Source organism: Rattus norvegicus, chromosome 17 (genome assembly GCF_021556685.1).
Source record: "Rattus norvegicus strain SHRSP/BbbUtx chromosome 17, alternate assembly SHRSP_T2T, whole genome shotgun sequence".
NCBI lineage: Eukaryota > Metazoa > Chordata > Mammalia > Rodentia > Muridae > Rattus > Rattus norvegicus.
This window is the reverse complement of record NC_141550.1, coordinates 40,456,823-40,482,550: the sequence shown is the minus strand read 5'-3', so window position 1 is coordinate 40,482,550 and position 25,728 is coordinate 40,456,823. Positions and strand designations below refer to the sequence as shown.

The 25,728-nt window shown below is 44.5% G+C and overlaps 1 protein-coding gene across 20 annotated transcripts in view; it reads left to right on the top strand.

The window, feature by feature from the left end:
- Nucleotides 1–25,728, top strand: part of Ripor2 (RHO family interacting cell polarization regulator 2) — a 223,866-nt gene that overhangs the window by 189,976 nt on the left and 8,162 nt on the right. For 10 of the 20 annotated variants that reach the window (XM_087590614.1, XM_087590612.1, XM_087590615.1 and 7 more), the window contains 8 exons: nucleotides 2,595–2,779; nucleotides 6,089–6,257; nucleotides 9,439–9,574; nucleotides 11,110–11,271; nucleotides 13,390–13,548; nucleotides 16,549–16,751; nucleotides 18,284–18,367; nucleotides 19,854–19,944. In XM_087590614.1, coding sequence (XP_087446740.1) covers nucleotides 2,595–2,779; nucleotides 6,089–6,257; nucleotides 9,439–9,574; nucleotides 11,110–11,271; nucleotides 13,390–13,548; nucleotides 16,549–16,751; nucleotides 18,284–18,367; nucleotides 19,854–19,944 — 1,189 coding nt within the window. 20 annotated transcript variants of the gene reach the window in all.

Here is a 25,728-nt window from a genome sequence, read left to right as displayed (position 1 = left end):
TCCATCCCTGGTGGTCAGTTGTGTCTAGGTGTAAAGACAGGAGGGAGAGTTGATACTCACTCAAGGAGGATTTCATAATGAAGGTGTCATCACAACTACAGCAGAATGCACCTGTCCATCCCTGACATACAGGTGGAAACTCTTCTTCAACACAGCTTGGGGAAACAAGACAACAAGGTCATTGACCTTCGTGTCTCTGCTCTATTTGGTCACTTGGGGTTCTTCAAGGAATAAATAAACTTGAAAATTCCCTTCAGCAAGCTGAGAGCCAGATCATGAGACCGCCTTGACCCTTCGTAAGATGGTTTTATGTGGCCTTTGCACTGACATCAGGAGCCACACTCTCAAGACTTTCTAACCATCTCCTTTCTCTCCGTTTGCTCATACTGACCTAGCTCCAGACAAGGTTGTATCTGAGCAAATGATGAATTATGACTCTGACACTCTAGGTTCTCTAGCTTCACTATAGTTTCGTTCTAGAATGAGCCTCTGAGGAAAGGGTGCTTAGGTTCTGTTCTCTGAAGAACAGAGCCTGAAAATACACACCTAGAGCCCAAGCATGGAGGACATGTGAATGGCACCCCATTGTGCATCTCATCTGCATGGTTGACCTGTTGTCAATCAAAAGGTGTTCATCTCAAAGAGCTGAAGCACACACTTGACCCTTCTAAAGAAGGTGCCCTTGAGGAAAGGCAGTGGTTGGTTTAATCTTTGCTAAGAGGAGTAAGGGTTCAACAGCCCCTAGTCTAAGGTACTGATTAGTAGCTCAGCTCATCAAAATACTCTGAGCTCATTATCCACCCATCTTATAAAACCTTGGTGTTCTCAGAGTCCTTTCTGACTCAGCCTGCTCTTGTCCAGTACTGTCGCAATACCATCCTAGTGAAATCCTCATCTACCTGTCTTTTTGCTGTGACCAGTATTTGAAGCCATCATTGAGTTGTGTACAAGATCTTGTTACACAAAGAGCTGGCTTAAAAAAAAGAGACTCAAGGACTGGAGAGATGGCTCAGTGGTTACGAGCACTGACTGCTCTTCCAGAGGTCCTGAGTTCATTCAATTCCCAGCAACCACATGGTGGCTCACAACCATCTGTAATAGGATCAGATGCCCTCTTCTGGTGTGTCTGAAGTCAGCTACAGTGTACTCATAAATAATATTTCTTTAAAAAGAAAAGAAAGGAGACTCAAATGACAGGCCTAATAAACACAGTTTCCCTTTTCTCCCTGACGATGACCAGCAGCATCATTGGGAACGTAGGTCTGGGGCAAGTGGCTTCCGCCAGACAAAGTTCTCTCTTTTTCTTCCTCCTTCACATTCCTAGGATGCTAAACATCTTGAGGATCAGAGACTCAATGATGCTGCTTCCCGGCTGGAGATCACGGAGGGTGAATGAGACAACCATGATTTAAAAGACCGAAAGACAATTCCCCATGTGCTTCTGTGCCACCCTGAGTGTCTGGGACAGATCCCCGCAAGGCCCTTCCTACCTTGTGCTAAGAATCAGCAAGGGAGTCCTCCTAGCTGGACAGAGGACATGTAGTGTGTCTTCTTTGCAAGATTTGTCCTGTTCAACCCACCTCACATCCTCTTGAATATGTGGATATGCTTCTCTTTCTCCAGGCCAAAGCCACTGGCATAGCAGGCTGCTATGCTTCTGTTTACGACCTACAACCTGCTGTAGAAGGAACTTGTCCCCATAATTCCAGGGCCCAGTCAGAGGGGTGATGGAACTTGTTCCTTTCAAGACAGACCTCCAGGGGAATCAGGATTATTGTCCCCTCATGCCCAAGTCACTCATTTGTTCCTCAGTACTCAGAAGGGAAAAAAAAAGCATCCTTGAACAGGGTCCCTGCCTAGGGCAGGTGTATTTGAGCAGTTTCCTTTTCTGGATTTTTTTTGTCAATTCTATAGACAAAGAGCTCCAGGCATAGCACTGTTTCACATGGCAGCAGACGCTGGTTCTGGTTAACAGCAGTGACTCCATAGCTTATAAAATTTGTCTGCTGGGCTGGTTTAAAAAAGAATTTTTTTCTTTTCTTTTTTCAAGTCTCATTATGTTCCCTAGGCTGGTCTTGAATGTATGAGATCAAATGGAGTGCTCATCTCAGTCTTCTGGTGCCTGGGGCTGCTATGTGCTATGGTACCCGGCTTTGCTCATTCTGTTTGATTTGGCGGTGAGCACTACACCAAAGGACCATGTCAATTCTGGTTCCCCAGACTTTCAGGGTGTCATTTTTTAAAAGTTGTTTTTATAGTAATGCAACTTCAAACAGAGGTAGGTCTGCCAATCTGCCAAAACCCCCAGTGGCCTCCAGTAATACCCAGTGACTCTCAGTGACCCCTACTGACCGACTTATCTCCAGTCCTGTGTCTTCTATCCTTCCTTCTGGATTCTGTTAGAACAATTTACAAATGTTGTGCCATTGTTTCTGTGGTTGTACTCCTTTGTCTCAAGATAAAGACGTTAAATGCCAACCAAAAATAAAGGTTTGGAAAACAGTAAGAAAGTGTCACATTTCCCACGGGCTTCATGAGTCCTGACGGTCCCCCTGGTGTGTTGATGGTCTCCTTGATACCTTCTGCCTTTGCAGTGCAAGCCGGCTGGCAGCCGCAGCAGGTCCTCCAGCCTAAGTCTGACAGTTGAGAGTGCTTTAGAAAGCTTTGATTTCCTCAACACCTCCGACTTTGATGAAGAGGAAGAGGACGGTGATGAAGTCTGCCATGTTGGAGGAGGAGCAGACTCCGTGTTTTCAGATACTGAGACCGAGAAGAGTGGGTAAGTGTGAAGACACCGGGTGCTTGTGTTTGCCCAGTCACAGCTGGTACTGTCACCCTTTGCAGGGACAGCCTGTACACATCTTCAAGATGGCACAATCCTTGCTGTCATGTCCAACCACATGTGGCCCAGGATAGCCATGAGTGCTGCCCAACACCAAATCATAAACTTATTAAGCCACTACAGCATGCTTTGTGGGTTTTGTTGGTATCAAGATTGCATGGTTCTTGAGCATTGGACTTTGTAGGGGATGATATTGAGCCAAAAATATCAAAAGGTTGGGTACACCTGCAGGATGACTTGATATGTAGTTCCTTTTAATGGTTAAGTACAGCTTCTAATTATCACTGACTGATTGGAGGTTGCATAGGGAACACAAATCCCTTTTGCTTCTTAGAAACATGTGTGATTCATGTACACAGGCATGTGTGGTGTGGGGTGAAGCGTCTACACTGCATCCTTACTAACCAAGTCAGGTGGCACTGAACTTGGACACCCTGTCCCTGCTATGTCTTCCTGTACTCCCAAAGCCTTCAGTTTGCTGAACTGTGTTTCCCAGCACCCCTCCCTCTCTCATTTCAGCTCCTCTCTGCATGAGATTAAAATTATTGGCGTACACCCCAAAGCCAGGCTTAGGTTCCCTATCATGTAAGGTGGAGGCTTGGCACTCCATTTGATCTATGCCCCTCCAGGTGGAAACTGTCACCTTCTCCATAAGGTGTCCTCCCGCAGCAGCCAAGCCAATGTGCTTAGAGCCAGATCCTGGGCCCACTTTGTCATTTCAAATGAAACAAAAGAAGCTTGGTGGCCAGTGCCCACCTTCCAGGAGAGAATCCTCTGGCTTTTCCTTTGTTATAACAGAAGTGACATACATAGGTTTTCAAATTACAACATAAGGCCTGTCCACCCTCATAGAGCCGTCAGTGAACTGCTGGTATTTTTTTATTGTTGCTGAAGGGGGTTTAAATTTGTGTGTGTGTGTGTGTGTGTGTGTGTGTTGTGTGTGTGCGCGCGCGCGCATGTATATGTGTGTATGTATGTGCGCATGCACACACGCATGTGAACAAAAATGTATTCCTTGAGCAAACAGAATAAAAAAATATAGAAAATGTAATATTTAGTGTACATTTCTGCATGCTATATTGAGATTTTTTCCATATACTTGTTAGTTTTTGCCATAAAATATCACCTCTTTTATACATTCTATGTATTGGAAGGAGAGATCCAACTGGACAAAGTTGTCCTCTGACCTCCAGGTGCACACCACAGCACTTGTGCCCCCCTCTCACAAACACAAAATAATAATACGTATTTTTTTTATTTCAGCAGAATTAATGTATAGAAGAGGCATACCAAATGACTATAAAGTATAAAAATAAGTTCCAGCCAGGCAATGGTGGCACTCGCTTTTAATCCAAGCACTCAGGAGGCAGAGGCAGGCAGATCTCAGTGAGTTCAAAGTCAACCTAGTCTATACAGTGTGTTCCAGGACAGTCAGGGATACACAGAGAGAACCTGTCTCAAAAAACAAACAAAAAAGGTCCTTTTCTTCCAAATTCTGCTTTTACTATTTTTCTTGAATTGGGAATATTTAACCCTTTTGAATACTGGAGCATATTATAAATTATAAGGTCTATAACATTGTGATATTTTAATATAAATATTAAATATGTTGAAAAGACAGATATGAGGTGGTGGTTTCGTCCCTTCAGTTATTATATGGATTCATGGATTATATCAATGGCATTCAAGAGAGTCACTTTCGGAACTAGAAAAGCCATTAGCTTTGTGTCCTCTCTCATAGCCGTGCCCATCACCTGCACCCAGGCCTTCCTGGTCTCCTAACATTTTGCCTTCCTTCTTTTCTTTCTGCATGTTATACTGTATATATCTGTTTATATCTATGTACATATTATTGGCTAGGCTCTGAAATATGAAGAACATATGAGGTTTTTTCTTTCTGAGACTGTGTGAATGAACTTGTTTGGTATTATATGTTCATCGTCTAAGTCCATCCATATCTCTGCAAACTGTGATTATCTCTTTCTTTAGAGCTGAAATATGTGTGTGTGTATATATATATAATATATATATATTATTTTTATTACCCACTCCTCTACTGATGGACAACTGGTTTGGTTCCAATCCTTTGCTATAAAAGAGAACGCAGCAGATGTTTGAGATCTAACTCTCTTGTGCTTTTCAGGTTGAGGAGTGGATAGGTGTGTATAGATATAGTCAGTACAAATTTACTAATGTGTACAGCGTAAAGCTCCATAGCATCAGAATTCATATTCTAACAGCTTCATTGAGATATATAGACTTTAGGTCTGTTTAACTTTGGTGTATAATGGTTTTAATTTACAAGGGTTCTTTTAATGAAATTTATATTTTAAAAGAAAGGAATCTGTATGCCATCACTCAGAAGACAGAAGCAGTCTGATTTCAGTCAGGTCCAGGCCAGCCTGCTCTACAGTACAAGTTCCAGGACTGCCAGAGCTACACAAGGAAACCCTAAGACGTATTTGTAGACTTGAAACCATAAAATATAACAAAATATATGTCCATTGGAAAATAATAAACTGGCCATAGTGAAATCCTCCTGTAATCCCAGCACATAGAAGGTAGTGACAGGAAATCAGAAAGCCAAGGCAACTCAGGGCTATGTGAGACCATGGCTTAGAAAGAGAAAATAAGAAAGAAAATTAGATAACATATCAAACCTTTTCATTTGAATGTCCATGATGCCATACCTTTAGACAGTGTGACAGTGGATTTAAAGAGAAAAGGTCAGAGCTGAAATCTACATAGCCAGACTCCCCTTCTAGCGTCTGCCTGGTCTCAGCACTGTCCCAAGACAGCAGCTCTTGGCAGTGTTTTCTTCTCTTGTCTTAAAGTGGCAGTTGCTACAAGGCCACTGAAAGGTCTGAAGGATCACTCTTTAATGGGATCACTCATAGAAGTGCACAAACAGGACTGTTGAATCCCAGGGAAGCTGGCAGAACCCCTGTCCTCAGGGTGGACAAGCAAGGCAGATGCAGAATGAGGGCATAGTTCAAAGACTTCTCAGGGAAGCTTCTTCACAAAGAGCTCATTGTGCTCAGAAAGCAAACAGCAGCCTGTGTTTGCATGGTCTTTTGATACTTGGGCAAATTGGCAACATCACTGAAATAAGTTATTTTAGAAAGCTATCTCTGCTTTTGAGAGCAAACCAGGGAAGGACTGATTTCAGTGGGGACCATGTAAACTCGGCCTGTGGTTTGTGCACAGAAAGAAAGAGCTCACGTTTCACCCACCTTCCTGCTTCAGTTACAGGTCAGTTCACCCGGAAGCCAGGGGCCACCTTAGCGAAGCTCTGACTGAAGACACAGGCGTTGGGACCAGTGTGGCTGGAAGCCCGCTCCCACTCACCACAGGAAATGAGAGCCTGGATATCACCATTGTCAAACATTTACAATACTGCACCCAGCTCGTTCAGGTAGGATGTGTGGTGTGTGGGAGGCGGGGTGCTTGTGTGCCAGAAAAGTGTACACAGTGTTTTAGCTCTGCCAAGGAAATGAGAGCTCAGAAGCAAGAGAATGTGGCTGCTTTGATTTGAACCAAGTCAAAAACTGGATGGACACATCCACCCTTCCTTAAGCCTGGGATTTCAATTTTAAGTTAAACCTAGATCTACAGACTGTAATGGGTACCAGGTCAGTTCAGTGCTCACGTCCAAAAGCACTGAACTGGTAGTAAAGAAGAGAGATTCAACAAAGGAAGAGGAAGGTGCGATCTATAGGCAGAGCTGGGAAACAGTGTTAACTAAATAGACAAGAAGGGGATGTCTAGTTCACTTCACCCCACATGATGCACCAAGAACTATGTACTACAGAAGCAGCTCGTGGTTCTCCAAGTAGTGAATGAGAACGTTTTTTCTATTTAAAATAGAGTCTTATACAAGCCAGACGTTTCCTCAGACTCACTGAATAGCTGAGGCTAATCTGGAACTCTTGATCCTCCTGCCCCTACCTCCCAACCTCCCAAGTGCTGGGGGTTGCAGACCGGCTTGGACTGGTACTTTTTATGAGCAATGGGAAGGAGCTTCCCTCCAGCTTATTAGTTCACTGCTTAGCTCTCTTACCCTGGAATACCATGGGGTAAATCTTCCTTCTCATTTTGCATTGCAAGCTGTTTACCACCTGAGGCTTTACAGTCCGGAAGTAAATGCTTCGAAGGCCTTTTGCCGCAGGAAAACTTGCAGCTGTCCTTACTGAACAGAGCACTTTCCCAGAGGCCTGGCTTTAAATGTTTCCTCCATGCCTGGCTGCTTCACTTCTCGCTATCGTGATCTGTTCCCAGAATGCTCGGGTGTAACTTGAAGCAGGAAGAACACAGAAGCAATTGTAATCACAGCTTTACAGAAAGCGGCCACTCAGACAGGCTACAGTGAAAAAGAGGAAGAGGGTATCCCTATGCCAGCCAAAACCAGGAGCAGGGAGAGGACAGAGGGAAGGCCAGGGACTGGACTTCCCAGGGGCTGGGCAATATCAGCCACACATTTATAAGAAATACAGAAGAATATGATTTTCTCCAACAAATAAGCTTTCTGAGCATAGTGGGACAGGCCTATAATCCCAGCACTGGACAGATAGACATAGGAGGATCTAGAGTTCAGGACAAGCCTGGGCTACATAGCAAGACATTGCCTCAAAGGAAGGAACCACCTGATGGGGAAACTGAGGCATGGAGATGCTGTGCTCATGTGCTGTGGGAATGGGCTGGCTGTCAAGGCCCTTGCCTCTGGACAGACCTGAGCCTGTCTGCAGAACTGTTGAGTGTCTATGCTGTCGCCAGCACGTCCTGGAGCAGCCACACGCAGGCAGTTTTCCCTGTTGAGCAAATGGAACCAGATGTGGTGTGCATGCCTACAGTCCCAGCACTGAGGCTGAGATAGGAGGATTGCTGCATGTCTGAGGCCAGCCTGGGCTACGGTCAGACCCTGTATCAAGCCAAGAAAGGACTTTTGTTTTCTTCTAGATACTCACTACTTAGCCCTCTGAGTAAGATTCTCTAGGCCTATAATTATCTTCTCTAGACAAACCACCAACCAGCCTTGGAGAGGTAAATGGCTTTCTTATGAAACCTCCTTCCATGGAGGGTAAGGTTGATCTGCACGCATCGGTCAGGGTGCTGTTCCTCTCTAGCAGGGCCATGAGGGACAGTCCAGTTCTCCTGTGGAGCAGATCTGTACTAGAAAAGCAATTCTATGTATAATTTTATGGAGAAGAAGATGTAGACTGAAGAAGCAAAAATTACAAACCCCATTTCCACAATCCTGGTGTTTCCTATCACTTGGTATAATTGCAGGAAGTTAAAAAGACAGGCATTCTGTGAGCTCACTGTAATTCTACTTTAAAGATGAGGTATGTGTCCACTGTGCCTGCTCAGGAGAAAGACATTGGTGTGTGATTGCTAGACTTTGTTTCATTTTGATTTTTGTTTTGTAGCCCAAGCTATTTTGAACTTAACTGTGTAGCTAAGGCTGGCCTTGACCTGATCTTCCTGCCTCTACTTCTGAGTTTTGGGACTACAGGCATGCACCACCACACTTGGGTAGTTCCAGAACATATGGACTTTGAAGTTTGAGAATACCATTGATGTCAGGCTTTGAGTGCTCTAGACAGCGTGGCAGTGTCATTCTCCTCCTGGAGGAAGCTGTGTCTACCATCCCTGCCTACCAGTTAACCTGGGCAGGTTCCCAAGGGGTACAGAAGGAGCATAGCCAACGAGCAAAACTAGCAGCAAGTTGCTTCTGTCCTTTCCAGTCTCAGAGCGCCTTTTCCCTGCCCCCTGCACACAAGTGAAGACAACCCCTGTTTCTATGACCTTGGGCCAGTTACTACCCTGAGTCACAAAGTGTTTTCTGTCAACAAATGGAGACATTAATAGGACTCACCTCATCAGGTCACTGTGAGACACTGTGTGAACGAGCATATGTATAGGTCTCAGAGTGACACCAGGAATGCTGAGAGTGCTCTTGGATCACACTGGAATAGCTCTGACCACAAGAATGACCATATAATATGCTTTTAATTTTCAGCCTGGAAACAGGGAAATAAAACCATGCAGTCAAAGACCCAAGCATTTGTAAAACAAATCCTTTCCTGCTCACCCACCAGGTGGCAGCCTAAATACACTTCAAGGAGATTGAAATTTACATAGAACGAAGAGCAGAGCTAAGGGTGGAGTTTCTATCAATAATCCCAGCAATTGGGAAGTTAAGGCGGGGTGATTGTGGGTTCGAGGACAGCCTGGGCTATATAGTTTCAGGCTAGTCTAAAACACAAGGAAGGAAGGAAGGAAGGAAGGAAGGAAGGAAGGAAGGAAGGAAGGAAGGAAGGAAGGAAGGAAGGATAAGAGAAAAAAGAGAAAGAGAAAAATTCACAGTAACTTGAAGTTCTGCCACTGAGAAAGTTCCAGAACATATACATATATGAAAAAGATTGAAAGCAACAAAAATAGGTGTGATTTCATGAACTGGCAGACGCTGAGGTACACTGACAGGCTGAGACTAGTAGTGTGGCAGAGCTCAATCTCCGCAACCTCTTACAGAAGGGCAAAGAGGGGAAGGTCCCTGCCCTCAACATCATTGAAAGAGCTTTTATTTGTTTTGTCAGCAAATCGTCTTCTCTAGCAAAACCCCCTTTGTGGCAAGAAGTCTGTTGGAGAAGCTGTCGAGGCAGGTCCTTGTGATGCAGAAGCTGGCAGCAGTGAGCGACGAGAACCTCGGGAACATCACCTCTGTGGTAGAAGGTAAGCCCGCCACCTGCTGGCCATCCCTGGAACCAAAGCACGTCAGACCACGCATGTTCACTGGAACTCAGAGAAGCAGCCGAGTCCACTCTAACCTCAGTCTGCCTCTGAGAGTGTGTCTGAAGCAGAACTTTGGAAGACAGTTCAATGTGTGTGAAGGTCAAACATCATTCTTTAGTAACCATCCACCTTAGTTTTTGAAACAGAATCTCGCATTAGCCTGAAGCTCACTAGGCTAGCTGGCTAGCCAGCCCCAGGGATCCTCACCTCTCCGCTCCCCAGCACTCAGGTTACAAGCCCTATGTAACCAGCTTTCTAACTGTGGGTCCTGGGGCTCAAACTCAAGTCCTTGTGCTTTCAAGGCAAACATTTTACCAATTGAGCTATTTGTCAGCTTCAAAAGCAGAACATAACATGGGGAAGTTGCCCTGGCCTTTTTGTGATCTGACCACTGGACTCTTTCATAAAGGCAAGGGCTTGTCTTTTTTACATCAGCTATAAATGGAAACAGAGCCTTCTGGGTAATCTGTAACTGAGCATAAACCCACCCTGAGGTTCTCCCTATGCATTTCTGCCTCTACTGTCCATTCCTGCTAAGAGCAGGTGACCTTGGCAAGTGTCTAAATGATGCGAGAATGGCAGAGACTCAGGCTGCAAATGACTTGTGTCCCATGCTCCACTCCAGCCTCACCCTGATCACAGCCACCCACAAGTGTGATTGTGAGCATGTGCCATTTGCCCATGCTGCTTGCTTAGACTGACCTGGGAGCCACAGGAAAGGGAAAGGCTCCCCCAGCAAACCCTGCCACGTTTCAGCCCCTCCAAGGGCTCCTCCCAAAGTCTGCATTGCTGATCCTGTATGGTCTCCCCAAGGCAGAGCAGCCATGCTTTCTGTCTTTGAGAACAAACAGCTGTGTCCTCTTTGTTTGCCAGGGAGAAGGGGGTTTTCCACTGGACCACCTACCAATCCCCAAAGACTCTTGTAGTAGTCCCAACAGGACACCACAGTCCTAGTGGCTGTGGGGACATATCTAATCTCATCTACTCAGGACACTGAGACAGAAGGATGGCCACTTCAGGATCAGCCTGTCCTGTAGAGTGAGGTCAAGGTTAGCTTGGGCAAAGCATATTTCAAATTCAATAGGAAAAAGATGGCTAGAGATGTAACTCAGTGGACTCAGTGGTAGAGCATTCATGAGATCTTAGGAAAATCCCCATTAACACACACACACACACACACACACACACACACACACACACACACACACTGAAAGAAAAAAGAAAGAAAGGAAAGAATTTGCCTGAGGATAGACAAGAAGAAGATTGAGAATTCAAGGTTATCCCTTTGAGGACAAACTGATTTACATGAGACCTAGCCTTTGATGATAAATTAATTAATTAAAATATTTTTAAAAATAAGACCAAGTACAGGTTTTTAAAAACACAGAAGAAAAGCTATAATGTCCCTGGGACACCTTGGCACCTGACCAGGTCACCACCGTCCTCTCTTCATTAACATCCCTCTTCTCTTCCAGCCATACCAGAATTCCATAAAAAGCCATCCTTGCTGTCCTTCTGGACCAAGTGCTGCAGCCCCTCGGGGGTCTACCACAGCTCTGCTGCCCACCTGATCAAGCAGCTGGAGGCCAGCTTTGCCAGAAACATCAACAAAGACTATCCAGGGCTGGCAGAGCCAGGTACAGAGAGCTGTGAGAGGGCATCTCCCTGCAGCCTGGGGGATGAGGGCACACAAAAAGGCCAGATCAAAAGAGAAGCACATGCTCTCCAGAGGAAAGATGGGCCAGCCAGCTCGACTGCAAAAAGGTGCTGCCCATGCAGAATACCAGCAGTGATGTCTTCTGAAGTACTCTATTTGTCATCCCCCCACTCAGCTGTGACAACCCACTTCTGCAGGAGATGTAGATTTGGGCTCACATTTCAGGAGGCGCCACCCTTCCTGGCAGGGAAGGGATGGCAGCAGAAGCAGGTTGGTTCAAGGTGCTGAGGACAAATGGCTGGTCACATCAGAGATAACACATAGAAAACAGAAGTGAGCCAAGTTTTAACCCCAGTCGCTCACCCCATGGCCTATGTCAGCCAGTTAACCCCTAAGTTCCAATATGTCCACAACCTCCACACAGGACTGAGGACTGGCTAACACGTGAGCCTGTGAGAGTAATTTCCCAGTCGGTCCACAAGTACTTCAAGTCTGTATTGCTGTGCATGTCTGTACACTTGTCCCTTGGTGTCTGAGGGTGAATGTGCTGGAGCCTGCCATGCATGGCTGATTCTGTGTTTGCTTACATCCTTTGCTTACACCAGGATGGGTTTGTGTACAGCGTCCACACTTCCTTCTCTATACCTGTGATGACTTACAATGCTTGGTTAGGCAAACACCATGTAAAGGGTTGCTAGATTACCTTGCCTGGGGAGTGGCAGCATTTAGAAGTCTCTACATGTTCAGTATAGATGTGCTTTCCCCTGGGTTCTTGGTCTGTGGTTGAATAGATGTGAGGACCCATGGGTACAGAGGGCTGACAGTAGGCTTTTTCCTGAACGCTCCTCCAATGAGAGGATGTCAGACAGTACAATGACTTTCGAAGAATGGAATCCTAGTCTGAGCCAGCAATTCTACTCTTAAATACATGAAGAGAAGTGTATCCTTGTCTGTGTAAGACATGCATAAGAAGATTCACAGCCCTCGTCACAACAGACAGATTTTGGTGACAATTGAAATGCCGTGGGAAAAGGGTGACTCCACCAAGACTATGTTGAGTAAAATACGCCAGACACAGAAGCACATTCTGTACATTCTGTTGACATGAACTTTCAAGAACAAGGTTAGCTTATCTAGATAAATCTCGAGTTGTAAGGGGGACATGAAGACCTGTCAAGGCCAGTGTCTAAGGCCGGTCTTGGGTGCATGGCAAACTGGACATCCTGGGCTACATGATGTTCTGCCTCAAAAACAAAGCAAAAATGGAATTGAGGTTATTTGTTCCCTGTTGGGGAGGCTGAGTGGCTACCAACAGGAAGGACCGCAAGAACACCTAGAAGGATGTCAGCCATCTTTCACATCCTGACTTAGATGCTCTCCTCTGAGTGTAGAAAACAGTGACACTATCTAGCTGTACACTGCAGGTTAGATCACTTCAAACACTGTCCCTTATACTACTACGATAGAAATGAATTAATGAATGTAAGTATCACAAGAAAAGTATAATAAAAGGTGGGTGGATGAATAAATGAACGAACGAACGAATGAATGAATGAATGAATGAATAAAATACAAAAATAAAGTGAATGAGGGGCTGGAGTGATGACTCAGCAGTTAAAACCACTGGCTGTTCTTCCAGAATTCAGTTCCCAGGTACTCACATGACAGCTCGAAACTGTCTCACAACTCCAGTCCCAGGGGATCCAGTTCCCTCTCGTGGCCTTCTTGGGCCTCAGGCACACACATGTTATACATACATGCAGGTGAGACACCCATATACCTGAAAATGAATGAGTAATACATTAAGCGAAGGTATGAATACAAGTACTATGTTAAAGATGAATATATATGTGCCATAATAAAAGGTTAATGAATAGTATTGGTATGAATGAATGCATAAGTACATAAGTTCTATGATATTCACATGCTTCCTAGAGTAGTGGTTATTGCATTCATTGTGAAATAGCATGCTGAAAGGTAAATGAATGAATGAATGAATGAATGAGTGGATGAATGAATGAATGAATGAGTGGATGAATGAATGAATGAATGAATGAATGGCCATGTTTCTTAAGCTATCTTGTCTCTTCCTTCCCAGTGTTTAGAACCCTGGTGTCCCAAATCCTGGACCGCGCTGAACCTCTCCTTTGCTCCGGCCTCTCCTCGGAAGTCATCACTGTCTTCCAGTATTACAGTTTCTTGACCAGCCACGGTGTGAGTGACCTGGAGACTCACCTGGGTCAGCTAGCCAGGCAAGGTAGGCTGTGGTCTCCTGTCATGTTGTAGTAGTATCTCAGTCTGGGTCAGCTTGGGCCTTCCTCAGCAGGATTGTTAGTGAAGGTTGCCCGCTGGCCCTCCATGGTTGAGCTGAGGCTTACCTGTTCAATGACTTCTGGGCTTTTAACTTCAGTAAACTTCCTGGTGTTGGAGCAGGATATCACTAAACCTACTGGTCCCCAGCCTGGGTTACACCATAAACAGGAAACTGGCAAGTGAATGGAAATCTCACCGCTTCCCTTCCTTTCTCAACCTGTTTGCAGTGCGATTTTATATTGTGGTTTGCGGTAGAATTCTCACTCAGAATAGACAGAAATGGACTTCAAACGAAGGCTTATGTAGACAGCAGGAAGGGAAATGAGAAAAGAAAATAAGAGGTTACCCATTCAAGGAAGGCAGAGGTGACTGGGATATGGGAAACTCAGTTCACCCTTTAACACGGCCTTTCGAGCACTGTATATGTTGTATCTGAATATCCTTTAGGAATGTGGCCTATATTGGCCAGAGGCTGAAGGAACAGAAGGAATGAGGTGTGCTCTCTAAAACTAGGTAGTGCCTGGTGTAGCACCACACAGCAGTGAACTCGTCTGGCTCAGATCCAGGTTAGCTCTGCTCTTTCCGGAACATTAAATCCTGCTGCAACATGGTTTTTGTTTGGCATCATAAAGAGGTAAATTTTCTGTCCAGCATGGAACATAGGAGCTCTGGAGAAAGCAGCTGGCACAGAAGACAGGGTAGAGAAACCCTGACTCACAGATGCAAAACCCCATGGCATCTATGTGACACGAAGCTTGCCAAGTGGGGGTCAGTTTTCCAGGCAGACATGTGACTTATTCAGAGTTTGGTGTGGCAGTTCATGTGCCTAAGTCTCTTAGAGACAAGCCTTGACAAAACTTACTCATTCAGCAGGAGGAATGTGGAATGACGGTGGGGAAAAACACCCTTTAACCTTTGAAGAGTTTCGTGACTGTTTTCTTGCTTTTGTCCTTGGTTTGTTTTGTTTAAATCTTTATTTTCATCTTAAATTATATGTCTATGTGTCTAAACGTGGGTTTGTGCATGTGAGTGCAGTACCTGGTGTACAAACGGTTGTGAGCCATTCCGCCTGGGTGCTGGGACCCAACCCTGGTCCTATCTATTCAAGAGCAGAGTGTGTTCTTAAGCTGTCATCTTTCTGTCTCCTCAGTTTTGTTTTCTTCTGAGATAGGGTCTCTATCCCAGTCTGGCCTTGACCTTACTACGTAGCCAAAAATGATCTTCACAGAAGGGGACGGGGCAACTAAGCTGAAGGAAGATTTAGAGATGTTGAGCTAGCAGTAAAAGGAAGGGCATGTTAGCTGCAGGAGACTTAGAAGAGCCCAGCCACTGAGCGGATCAGGCAGGTTAAAAAGGAGCTAATGTGAGTGTGTGTGTGTCTTTCGTCCTCGCATCTGAGCTAGCTCCTGGGCGGGTGCATGCCTGTGACTCACTGGAAGCTCAGCTCAGTTCAGCAAAACCTCCCGCTACACATGTGTGTGCCACCAGCCCCAGGTGATGTTGGCAATTTACTTTGTATGTGCCCTAGACTCTATTAACTGAGCTGCACCCCCAGCCCTTCCCTTCCCTTTAAGTGTCTTTTTGTTTCTTTCTTCCGTTATAAAATGGATAGTTTTACATTACAAAAGGTTTGGAAAACAGAAAAATATAAATTCAAATCTCTTTCCCCAATTTGTAAACTTTAATTTTTCATTTGAACATGCATTGTCTCAGATTTCAAAATTGTATCTTGTTTAGGCTGGGGTTAGTTTGTTTATCTGTCTGTCTGTCTATCTGTGTGTGTGTTTGTCTGTTTTTGCAGTACTACGGTCTTAAACTCAGAACCTCCTATACAGGACAACACTACTCACAGCTAAAGTCCCCAGTGTGATTATGCCTTATAAATTATTGTTTTTTAACTTAATATGCTTCGTGCTGTTAACATTAACTATTTAAAGCATTTTATTAGTCTTTTATTGCCCTTATATTTGGATCCTATGTTTTTATAGTGTCAAATGTTTTCTGTGATCTGTTTGTTTAACTGTTATTTAATACTCCCTTGGGAATTTTTATTGGTGTACTTACAAAGCAGTGGGACTAACAGACATCCACAGCAAAGAAAACAGGAAATTAAAGCCAAAATATCGAGATGATTCTTGCCTGTGTTCACTACAGGAAAAGCATGACTCTAAGAGGGGAACTCGGGCTTTTCCTTTCCCATCTATTTCCTGTGTCTCTGAATAGACATCGTCTCATCATTCTGTTTCAGAGACCAAGAGATATCTGGTTAGGGATCAGACTTCTCTCCTTACTCATAAAATGGGGCCAGTTTGTCCCAGTGGAACTCAGAATCCTGTTGTTCACCATATTGCCTCTAGAGTCCAACCCACTAAGTGACATTCCCCAAGTGACATTCTCCTCCAGGCCTGACCCTTCACCAGGATTAGGATTTGGGCATATAGTTTTGACTAAGAGACAATTGTGTTTACTATGAATATTAATGAGATGGCAGGTATTGTTTCTTTATATTTCTTCATAGCATATTTACATTCGACTGTTTAATTCCTTTGTATGATGCTGGATAATGAATGCCTATAACCGCCAGTGAGAGGCAGCAGGATCAATAGTTTCAGGTTGTCTTTTGCTTCCTGAAAGTTTATAGCTGGCCTAGACTATTATGAGATTCTATATTAAAATTTTTTTAAAAGGTATATATCTTTGCTACCATTTCAAAGTAGAAATTCAACTTTACATTTTTCTTACAATTTGTCCTCGTTATAATTATTTAAATTATTGGCCTTTTCACACTAATTTGAAATACAACCTTTATTATAGACTGAATTTTTACATACACTTGGGTATGCTATGGGTATGCTTTTACTGAAAACATACATGAAATACTTGTGTTCTCAACAAGCGTGCCACTGTGCTATCAGAACATGAGCTCTGGCTCCTTACCTTCCAGTTGCCATGGTTCAGACTCTGCAGTCACTGAGAGATGAGAAACTGCTGCAGACTATGAGTGACCTTGCACCCAGCAACCTCCCCGCTCAACAGGAAGTCCTCAGGACACTGGCTCTGCTGCTCACCAAGGATGACAATGAGGTCAGCGAGGCCGTGACACTCTACTTAGCAGCAGCCTCCAAAAATGAACACTTCAGAGAAAAGGTAGGGTGCTTTGGATATGGAGCCACAGGCTCAGCTGTCTGTCATTTACCATTAGCATGCAGCTGGGCTCTAACCCTGACTAAAGCCGAGGATTGCTAGGAATTCAAGGTGGGCTTAGAATGGAGCCACCAAACTGTTACTAAGGTTACTAGCGTCATATAAGTCTTTCAAATATATTTCAAAATTACTAGAAAGGAAGAATTTAATGTGTCCCAACCCGTAGAAAGGATGATTATGTGGGGAGGCGGGAATGCCAGGGGGAGATGTGAACACTGCACCTTGTCTTCAGTTATCGCCCTCTATCCCAAAAATCTACATAACTCTGTCCGTTAAAGGCAAAGGTGGTATGGTTTTTAAAATAAAATCCAGCAAAAGAGAAAATTTATCAATAAAATAAAATCTAATTATAACTTTGTTACCTTCCAAGTCTGCATCTACAATCTGGTAAAATACACCAATCAACTCTTTGAATAAACCTGTGAAATTTTGTGATTTTTTTTCCTACCCTGAAAATTGTGTAAAAGGCCATGCTACAGTTTACCTCGGGGATATATATATATATATATATATATATATATATATATATATATACACACACACACACACACACACACACATATATACATATACATTGTTTCTGTGCTTTTTATTACTTTTAGAATACTTTTATCGTTAATTTGTTCTTTGGTAATTCAGTGCACATGTACAGTGCATGCTGTGTATGCTCGCCCCCACCTTCTCTTGTCTCCTCCCACTTCTGCCATATCTGCCTCCAGCCACTTCCTCCATGACTTGTTTATTTGACCCTTTAAGTTTAACCACGGTCGTGTGTGTGCCCTTGGGGTTGGAGCTGCAACCTAGTGGATGGATGCACCATTCAGAACACAGCTGAAGATAATAACTGTCCCTCAAACCCATTGGTAACCAATAGTCGGGAGCTCGAATCTCCCATGGCCCCTCCCTGGTCTAAACCTGGCAGGTCCAGTCTTGTGCAAACCTAGCACCCAGCTGCTATGAGATCATGTTTGCAATAGCGAAGTGATGCTCTAAGCATAGCTGTTTACAGCCTTCTCCCTAACTCCCAAACCCTTTCCGAGGCATTTCCTGGTCCTTTGGTGAAGGGCATTAGATTCCTTGAGACTGAAGTTACAGTTGATTGTGAACTTCTATGTGGGTGGTGAGAACCAGATCTGGGTCCCGTGGAAGAGCAACCAATGTTCTAGGACATCCCTCACTGCATAACCCTGCCTAGCTTGGAACTTCTGGTATAGACCATGCTGGCTTGGAACTCACCATGCAGATAAGGTTGTCCTCAAATTTGCAGCAGTCTTCTCTGCATGTACATGGTACACAGACATATACACAGGCAGAATACCATACCCACAAAATAAAACAAAAGGGGGTTTTAAAATTAAAAATTTGTATATCACATATGGGAGAATTACCCTACCAACTACCCTCCTTTGTTCTTACATACTGTATCAGTGACAAACAGTTCAAAATGTCTCACAACAATGCTCCTTCCCCTTCAGGCCTTGCTCTATTACTGCGAAGCACTAACGAAGACCAATCTCCAGCTCCAGAAGGCAGCATGCCTGGCCCTAAAGAGCCTGGAGGTAAAGCCCAGCCCCAAAGCCCTACACCCCACACCTGCCCAGACTCAGATCCCCACTATCCCTGTCCAGACTCAGATCCCCCCTATCCCTGTCCAGACTCAGAGCCCCCATCCCTGAGCAACATGTGCCTGTTGAGCTTAGAGTCAGATCATGCCATGTGGACATATCCAGTGCTTTCCAGATTCAGAGCATCTCCTGTAGTAGCAGTATCTCTCACCTCCCTGGAGCCACCCAGGCAGTCTTTTTCCCCCTTGAACATAGACTACATATGATTTTGTTAGAGTCACCAAGTAACGAATAATTACTGTTTAGCATTCCCCACATAATCAGTGTGGCTTTGAGTCCATTTTAGAAGAGTATCTTGCCTCAGAAAGAGATGATACAGTGATTTCCTCAATGTGTATTGTGTATAAATTAGCATAGAAAAATAAAACCTGCCCTGAAGTATCTAACTCAGTGTACCACTGAGTTCCCAGATCCTTTCTCTTGGAATTAGTTTGCGGGTGTGTCTAGCCTTTAACATCATGGCGTGAGTCACCATTCTTAAAGTTCACAGTGGTGTTATTAAAAAAAAAAAAATCACGCTGTTTTAAGTTCATGATTTTATAGGGTTCAGGCTACACTGTTAGCCCCAGCCACACTCAGACTGCACAGTGGATATGCCTGACTGCTGTACAATGGCAACGGTGCTAGAGGAGGCCTTAGTGAGCAGGGAGAGAGCTAACTGCAAACACAAGGAAGCATAGGCGACAGATCTCTAACGGAAGTGTGGCTTTGCACCACATCTCATGGGTGACCTGTCTTTACCACAGAAACACTAGGAAAAGTGCCAGGAAAAACAGTGAGAGGGCCACCCCTTAGTGCTTACTAAACCTTAGATAGGCACATGGGACAAGGAGCAGGCCTTGAGGGGATGTGAAAACAAGGGGCTGAGGTCATAAAAGGAAAAGCTAATGATCTGTGAAGAAAACAACCGTGGGAAATTTTGCCTTCCTTGTTACTTGGTCAAAAAATTACCTAGCAGTGACCTCCCCCGCCCACCCAAAAAAAGAAGTCCCTGTTGGTTAAATATGTATTTGGCCACTCTCCTGGTGTGCTGTGACTCACTGCTGCTGAGTGATAGACACACACGGTGCAGCAGCCTGTAAGGGTTCTACTGGACTTATGTGCTGTGAAGGTGAAGCAGGAGCCCTGGCTTTAACCCCGGTGTATCTCCAGCTGAGAATACTTTGGCCCCACTCTATTCCTTTTATCCCAAAAGACAGTCCCTTCAGGAAACAGAAACCTCTTTGTGAACCAATTCCTCTCCCATCTGCCCCCAAGCTTAAAAAGAATTCCACATATGTTGCTTGAATGCAAGCAAAAGAGATCTAAAATGAGGGGTATTTTGGAGTCAATGGGATAAAGCTTAAAGAATTAGCTGTTTAGTCTCCTGGAAGACTGAGGGTCTGTCTAAGTGTCAGCACTAATCTATTTTCCCTGGTAGGCCACTGAAAGCATTAAAATGCTAGTGACATTGTGTCAGTCTGACACCGAAGAAATCAGAACCGTGGCCTCAGAAACCCTCCTGTCTCTTGGTGAGTTTGTTTTTGTGTGTTCATTTACTTCTGATATTCCCCTGGGAACCTAAGGGAAGGTTCGTGCCGTCTGCTTTAATCGCTTCCTCCTCCCGTGTTCTCCCTGCTCCTAGAATAGGAGAAATCAGTTGTGTCCAAATCTTGCACCTTGTTCTCTCTGCACAAGAATCAGGGGGTGGGGGGTGGTTTCTCCCTTGTTATCACGAAGGCTTCATAAGTCCTACTTAGAATCAAAACTATGACCTGACAGTGGTCACTCACACCTGTAATCCCAGCACTGAAGACAAGGACGCAGGAGAGTCACCTCAAGTTCAGGGACAGTTTAGGCTGCACAGTGAGCCTGTTTCATGAAAGCGGGTGTTAGGAACTGGAGCACAGAAGACAAAGAGGAGCTGTAGACATCCCAGCATGGCTGCCAGTGTGGAGATGGCCCAGCAAAGTCAATGTGCCTTACCTGTGCAGCGACTGCTGTGTGCCCCAAGTGCCTCTGCCTCACAGGGACCTGTTCTTGCCTGCTGTTATTTCATTCTGGAATATCCAGATAACCCTCCCCTTCACTGTGTGGAGGTTCATGCCTTTTGTTGTTGTTTTTCCTTTCGGGTAGACTTTGGGGATGAGGATATCGAAGACTCGCTTTCCTTTTTTCTGATTTTAAAGGCAGAGTCTCATATACCCTGATTAGCCTTCAACTCACTGTGTACCCTAAAAAATAGGCTTGAACTTTTAACCCTCCTGCCTCCACTTCCCAAGAGCCAGCCTTATATGTGTGTGACACGGCCTCTGATTTATTTGGTGCTAATGATCAAATCCAGGATTTTTTTTTCCATCTTTATTAACTTGAGTATTTCTTATTTACATTTCGATTGTTATTCCCCTTCCCGGTTTCCAGGCCAACATCCCCCTAACCCCTCTCCCTCCCCTTCTTTATGGGTGTTCCCCTCCCCATCCTTCCCCCATTACCACCCTCCCCCACAACAATCACGTTCACTGGGGGTTCAGTCTTGGCAGGACCAAGGGCTTCCCCTTCCACTGGTGCTCTTACTAGGATATTCATTGCTATCAATGAGGTTGGAGCCCAGGGTCAGTCTTTGGGAAGTGGCTTAGTCCCTGGAAGCTCTGGTTGGTTGGCATTGTTGTTCATATGGGGTCTCGAGCCCCTTCAAGCTCTTTCAGTCCTTTCTAAGATTCCTTCAACGGGGGTCCCGTTCTCAGTTCAGTGGTTTGCTGCTGGCATTCACCTATGTATTTGCTGTATTCTGGCTGTGTCTCTCAGGAGAGATCTACGTCCGGTTCCTGTCGGCCTGCACTTCTTTGCTTCATCCATCTTATCTAGTTTGGTGGCTGTATATGTATGGGCCACATGTGGGGCAGGCTCTGAATGGGTGTTCCTTCTGCCTCTGTTCTAAACTTTGCCTCCCTATTCCCTCCCAAGGGTATTCTTGTTCCCCTTTTAAAGAAGGAGTGAAGCATTCCCATTTTGGTCATCCTTCTTGAGTTTCATGTGTTCTGTGCATCTAGGGTAATTCAAGCATTTGGGCTAATAGCCACTTATCAATGAGTGCATACCATGTGTGTTTTTCTGTGATTGGGTTACCTCACTCAGGATGATATTTTCCAGTTCCGACCATTTGCCTACGAATTTCATAAAGTCATTGTTTTTGCTAGCTGAGTAATATTCCATTGTGTAGATGTACCACATTTTCTGTATCCATTCCTCTGTTGAAGGGCATCTGGGTTCTTTCCAGCTTCTGGCTATTATAAATAAGGCTGCTATGGAGCACGTGTCTTTGTTATATGTTGGGGCATCTTTTGAGTATATGCCCAAGAGAGGTATAGCTGGGTCCTCAGGCAAATCCAGGATTTTATACATGTTAGGCCAGTACTCCATCAACCAAGCCCCATCTGCAGACATCGGAAAAACCTCTCTTAACTCTCCATCAAATAGACAATTGTTGCCTGTAGCTTACACATGTAATCCAAACAACTTTGAAGGTAGAGACAGGAGACTTGCCACAAGTTTGGGGCTAGCCTGGGCTCGAGTTCTAAGCCAGTGTGGGCTACAAAGTCCCTATCCTCACATATACACACAGAGAGGAATGGGAAGGAAGGGAGAAAGAGGAAGGGAAGAGAAAGTTATAGAAAATGTTACAATAGTCATATGTTCTGAATTCAAAAAGTCGCCTCTAAAAGTCTTTAAACCTAACCCTGCCAATGTCACCAGAAAAAAGCCACTCTAGTTTGACAATACATCTTAACCATGTGAAGAAGATTTATGGTTATTATAGCCACCATGAAAGTCCCATTTATTTCGAGCCCTTCTTTCTTACAGGTATGGGATTAATAAGACTTGGCACTGCTATTGAATACACAATTCTTTGAAGAGGAAGCTTAGCCCGTGTTTGTTTAAAGGATAAAATAGTTATTCTCTATGGCCATTTAGAGATAGAAGTTATTTAATTCTCTAAAAATGTACCTGGGGTATTTATTAGTGGCGTAATGTCTTTTATCCCTCAGGGTTCTGCAATTACAGTGAAGATTTAAAACGCAATAGCTAGATGTTTACAAAGCCAGTGTCTCTCTTTCCATAGTAAACTGAGGGGAGGTACCCCATGGCCTGCAACCCAAACTCACGTAGCTGCACTTCAAGGTGCACTCCAGGAGTGGCCAGCAGATCCACTTTGCCACCTTTCCACACTGCTCACACCACCCAGGCCTCCCCACCCTCTTCAGGCTCCTCCACTTGCTGCATACCCAAGTCTCCAGGAAAGCCTAATGTCACTGGGCCTCTGCTCCACCCAGTGAGGCTGCTCCCTGAGGTCTCCAGGGCACCCCTGCATGGGGGTTTTAAAACCTTCTAATATGTAGTAGAGTGGGAAGACCCCACCCCCAAAGTCAATGTTGTGACCCTTCCTTCACCCTGATGCATGGATACCGATGCACTTTTCCCACAGAAACCTGAATTCATACTGTGCTCAGGTGTTCCAAATGGTAACAGATAGGACACCCTATGACAAAAGGCTAGAGTCATGACAAGCACTGAGAGGCCCAAGCAGCAGCGCCTCACCAACTAGTGATTACTTGCTTTAACCTTTGATGGCTGAGAGACCCTCTGTGCAGGGGGAGTATTTTTAATATCTACCATCCGATATAGCACCTAGTAACAGTACCCAGTGCTTGCTCAGCTCACCGAGAAACTCCAGTCCAACTGTTGGGCAGCAGATGTTAGCTCAGTGGTGGAGCATCTGTCACCATAGGCAAGGTCCTTGCTTTGATCCCAGTACCCGGCTTCCTCCAAAGTCTTTATTTAATTCTATTTCCAGTTTTTAAATATTTTTTTTGGCATGGGAGAGAGAGAGAGAGAGAGAGAGAGAGAGAGAGAGAGAGAGAGAGAGAGAGAGTGAGTATGTGTTGTGGGTGTGCCTGCCTAGTAGGTAAATCCAAGCTTGGTGGCAAACATCTTCACCCATAGCCTTGGCTACACCAGAACAGCTAGGAAGATGTCCTGGGGGACAGCTCTGCTTGTGCCACTGTGACAGAGAAGCCTGAATATCCCAAATGAGTTCCATCAAAAAACTTCAGATTCTGTTGCTTTTATTTTTAATTTGAAATATTTGTATATACATGAGATATCTGAGATGTAAAACTCAAGTTTAAAGATGAAAATTATGTGTTATATATAAATGTTTATGCCTACCTTGAAGGCATTTTTATGTAACATTTTACATTTTATATACATTTAACTACAACCTACCATGTGCTGGGGTCCAGGAGTCACAAGCACTGATCTCAGTTAGACAGGGATGGTTTATTGAACACACATCTGAAGACTGATCAATCAGGGCAACAGCTCAGTCTCTAGGACTGGAAACTGTGGGCCAGACATTTCTCAGGGCCAGCATATGCAAAACCCAGAATGAGCACATATGCATGTGCTGGAAGTGTTGCCTTGTGGTCAGCCCTGACTCAAGCCATTTTAGACATAAAAGTTCATATTGGTTTGATTTCATGTGTCCTTTGTGAAGCTTATACTTGTGGGACTTCTTAAGATTAACAAACCTCGTAATTTACAGGGTATGTGGTCAGCATGACCCTGTTCTGAGTCAAGTTATTTCTCTGTGTCAGTGACTGGCAGGAATATTACAGCAACAATATGAAGTAGCAGGCAGGCACGGAACAAAATGGATACAGCTATGCTAGGGGGACAAGCTTCAGAACAAGGAGAATAAAGCTCTTACTTGTGGAGTCTTAACAGTGCTCATGAATTTGAACACTGCAGCATTTTGGACTTGGGATTTCTGGGTTACAGGTGCTTAGCCGGTGTTTAGTAGCACACGTAGAGAATGTCAGGATCTACTCTAAGGGTCTGGCCTTCTCCAAAGCCACTCATGTGGGTACATTCCCAGCATTTTGTTAACCAGTGTTCTTCATGTGACATTCTAGTTCTGTACAGCTGAGCCTTCTCTCTGGCCCCGATAGCAACATCTGATGTAGCTAACAGATTTTGCAAGTCTATTAGTATTTTTAACTCGTACTTTGTCTCGCTAAGAAAGCTGCATTCTCTCTGTCTCTATGCTTCACTTCCCCCTTTGACCTAAGAGAGCACTGGGTATTTATTGATCTACTGTGCTGGGCTGGGCATGATGGCACATGCCTGTGATCCCAGTACTTGGGAGGCAGAGGCAGGTGGATCTCTGAGTTCAAGTCCAGCTTGATCTACAGAGCAAGTTCTAGGACAGCCAGGACTACATTGGTTTGTTTGTTTGTTTGTTTGTTTGTTTGTTTTGTTTTGTTTTGTTTTGTTTTTTAAGAGAACTAGGGATTGAATCCAAGGTCTCCTGCTTGCTAGGCAAGAGCACTATAACTGGGCCTGTAAACCACCCCCCTTTTTAAACATTTCATTCTGAGACAGGGTCTCACTGTACTGTCCAGGTTTTGCTTGAACTGGCAGTGATCCTCCTGCCTCAGGCTCCTGTGTAGGTAGGATTTGCAGGTCTGTGCCACCACACCTGGCTTTCATTTATTCTCTTATAATAGTCTTTCAGTGTAGCCCAGGAGGTCTTTCGCTCATTCTGTAATTTGGGAATTATCCCTGGTTCACCCACAGCCCTCATAGTCCTACATTTTAATCTTTTTTTTAATAGTAATAAAATATATTTTCAAAATATGTTAGCTATATCAGATGTCACTATGAGGGCCAGAGAGAAAGCCCAGTGGGTAAGATGATAGTTGCACACATCTGACAACATGAGTTCAGTCCTCAGAACCCATTCAAAAACCGAGAAGCGTACACATCTGTAATAACAGCATCCCTAGAGTGAGATGGGGGATGGAGGCAAGAGACACACTCAGAAGCTCGAGGACCAGCTCGTGTGGAGTATGCAGTGTAGCAGCGAAAACAAGAGGGACCTTGCCTCAATGTGAAAGACCTGACAGCAGCATGTTGTCCCTGACCTCCACATGCATGCAGCAGTGCGCATGCACACACGCACTCACATGTGCAATGAGTAAATAAACAAAAGAGGTGGCTATAAACAAGACTGAACAATCCATTGCCTGGAGGAACACTGTGTGTTTTGCGGGGAAAGGCTAACTGGTAGCTGAAGGTTGAGAGCCTGACTTTTACCATTAGTCATGTAGATGTGCATAATGATATAATGTTTAATGGTGTGTGTATCTTATATAATGTAACTAAACCATTACACAGTGTATTCAAGTTACATAGAGATTCAACACACTGAGGTCAAGGGTAAGTCTTACTGAACTCCCTTACATAAACAGACATTA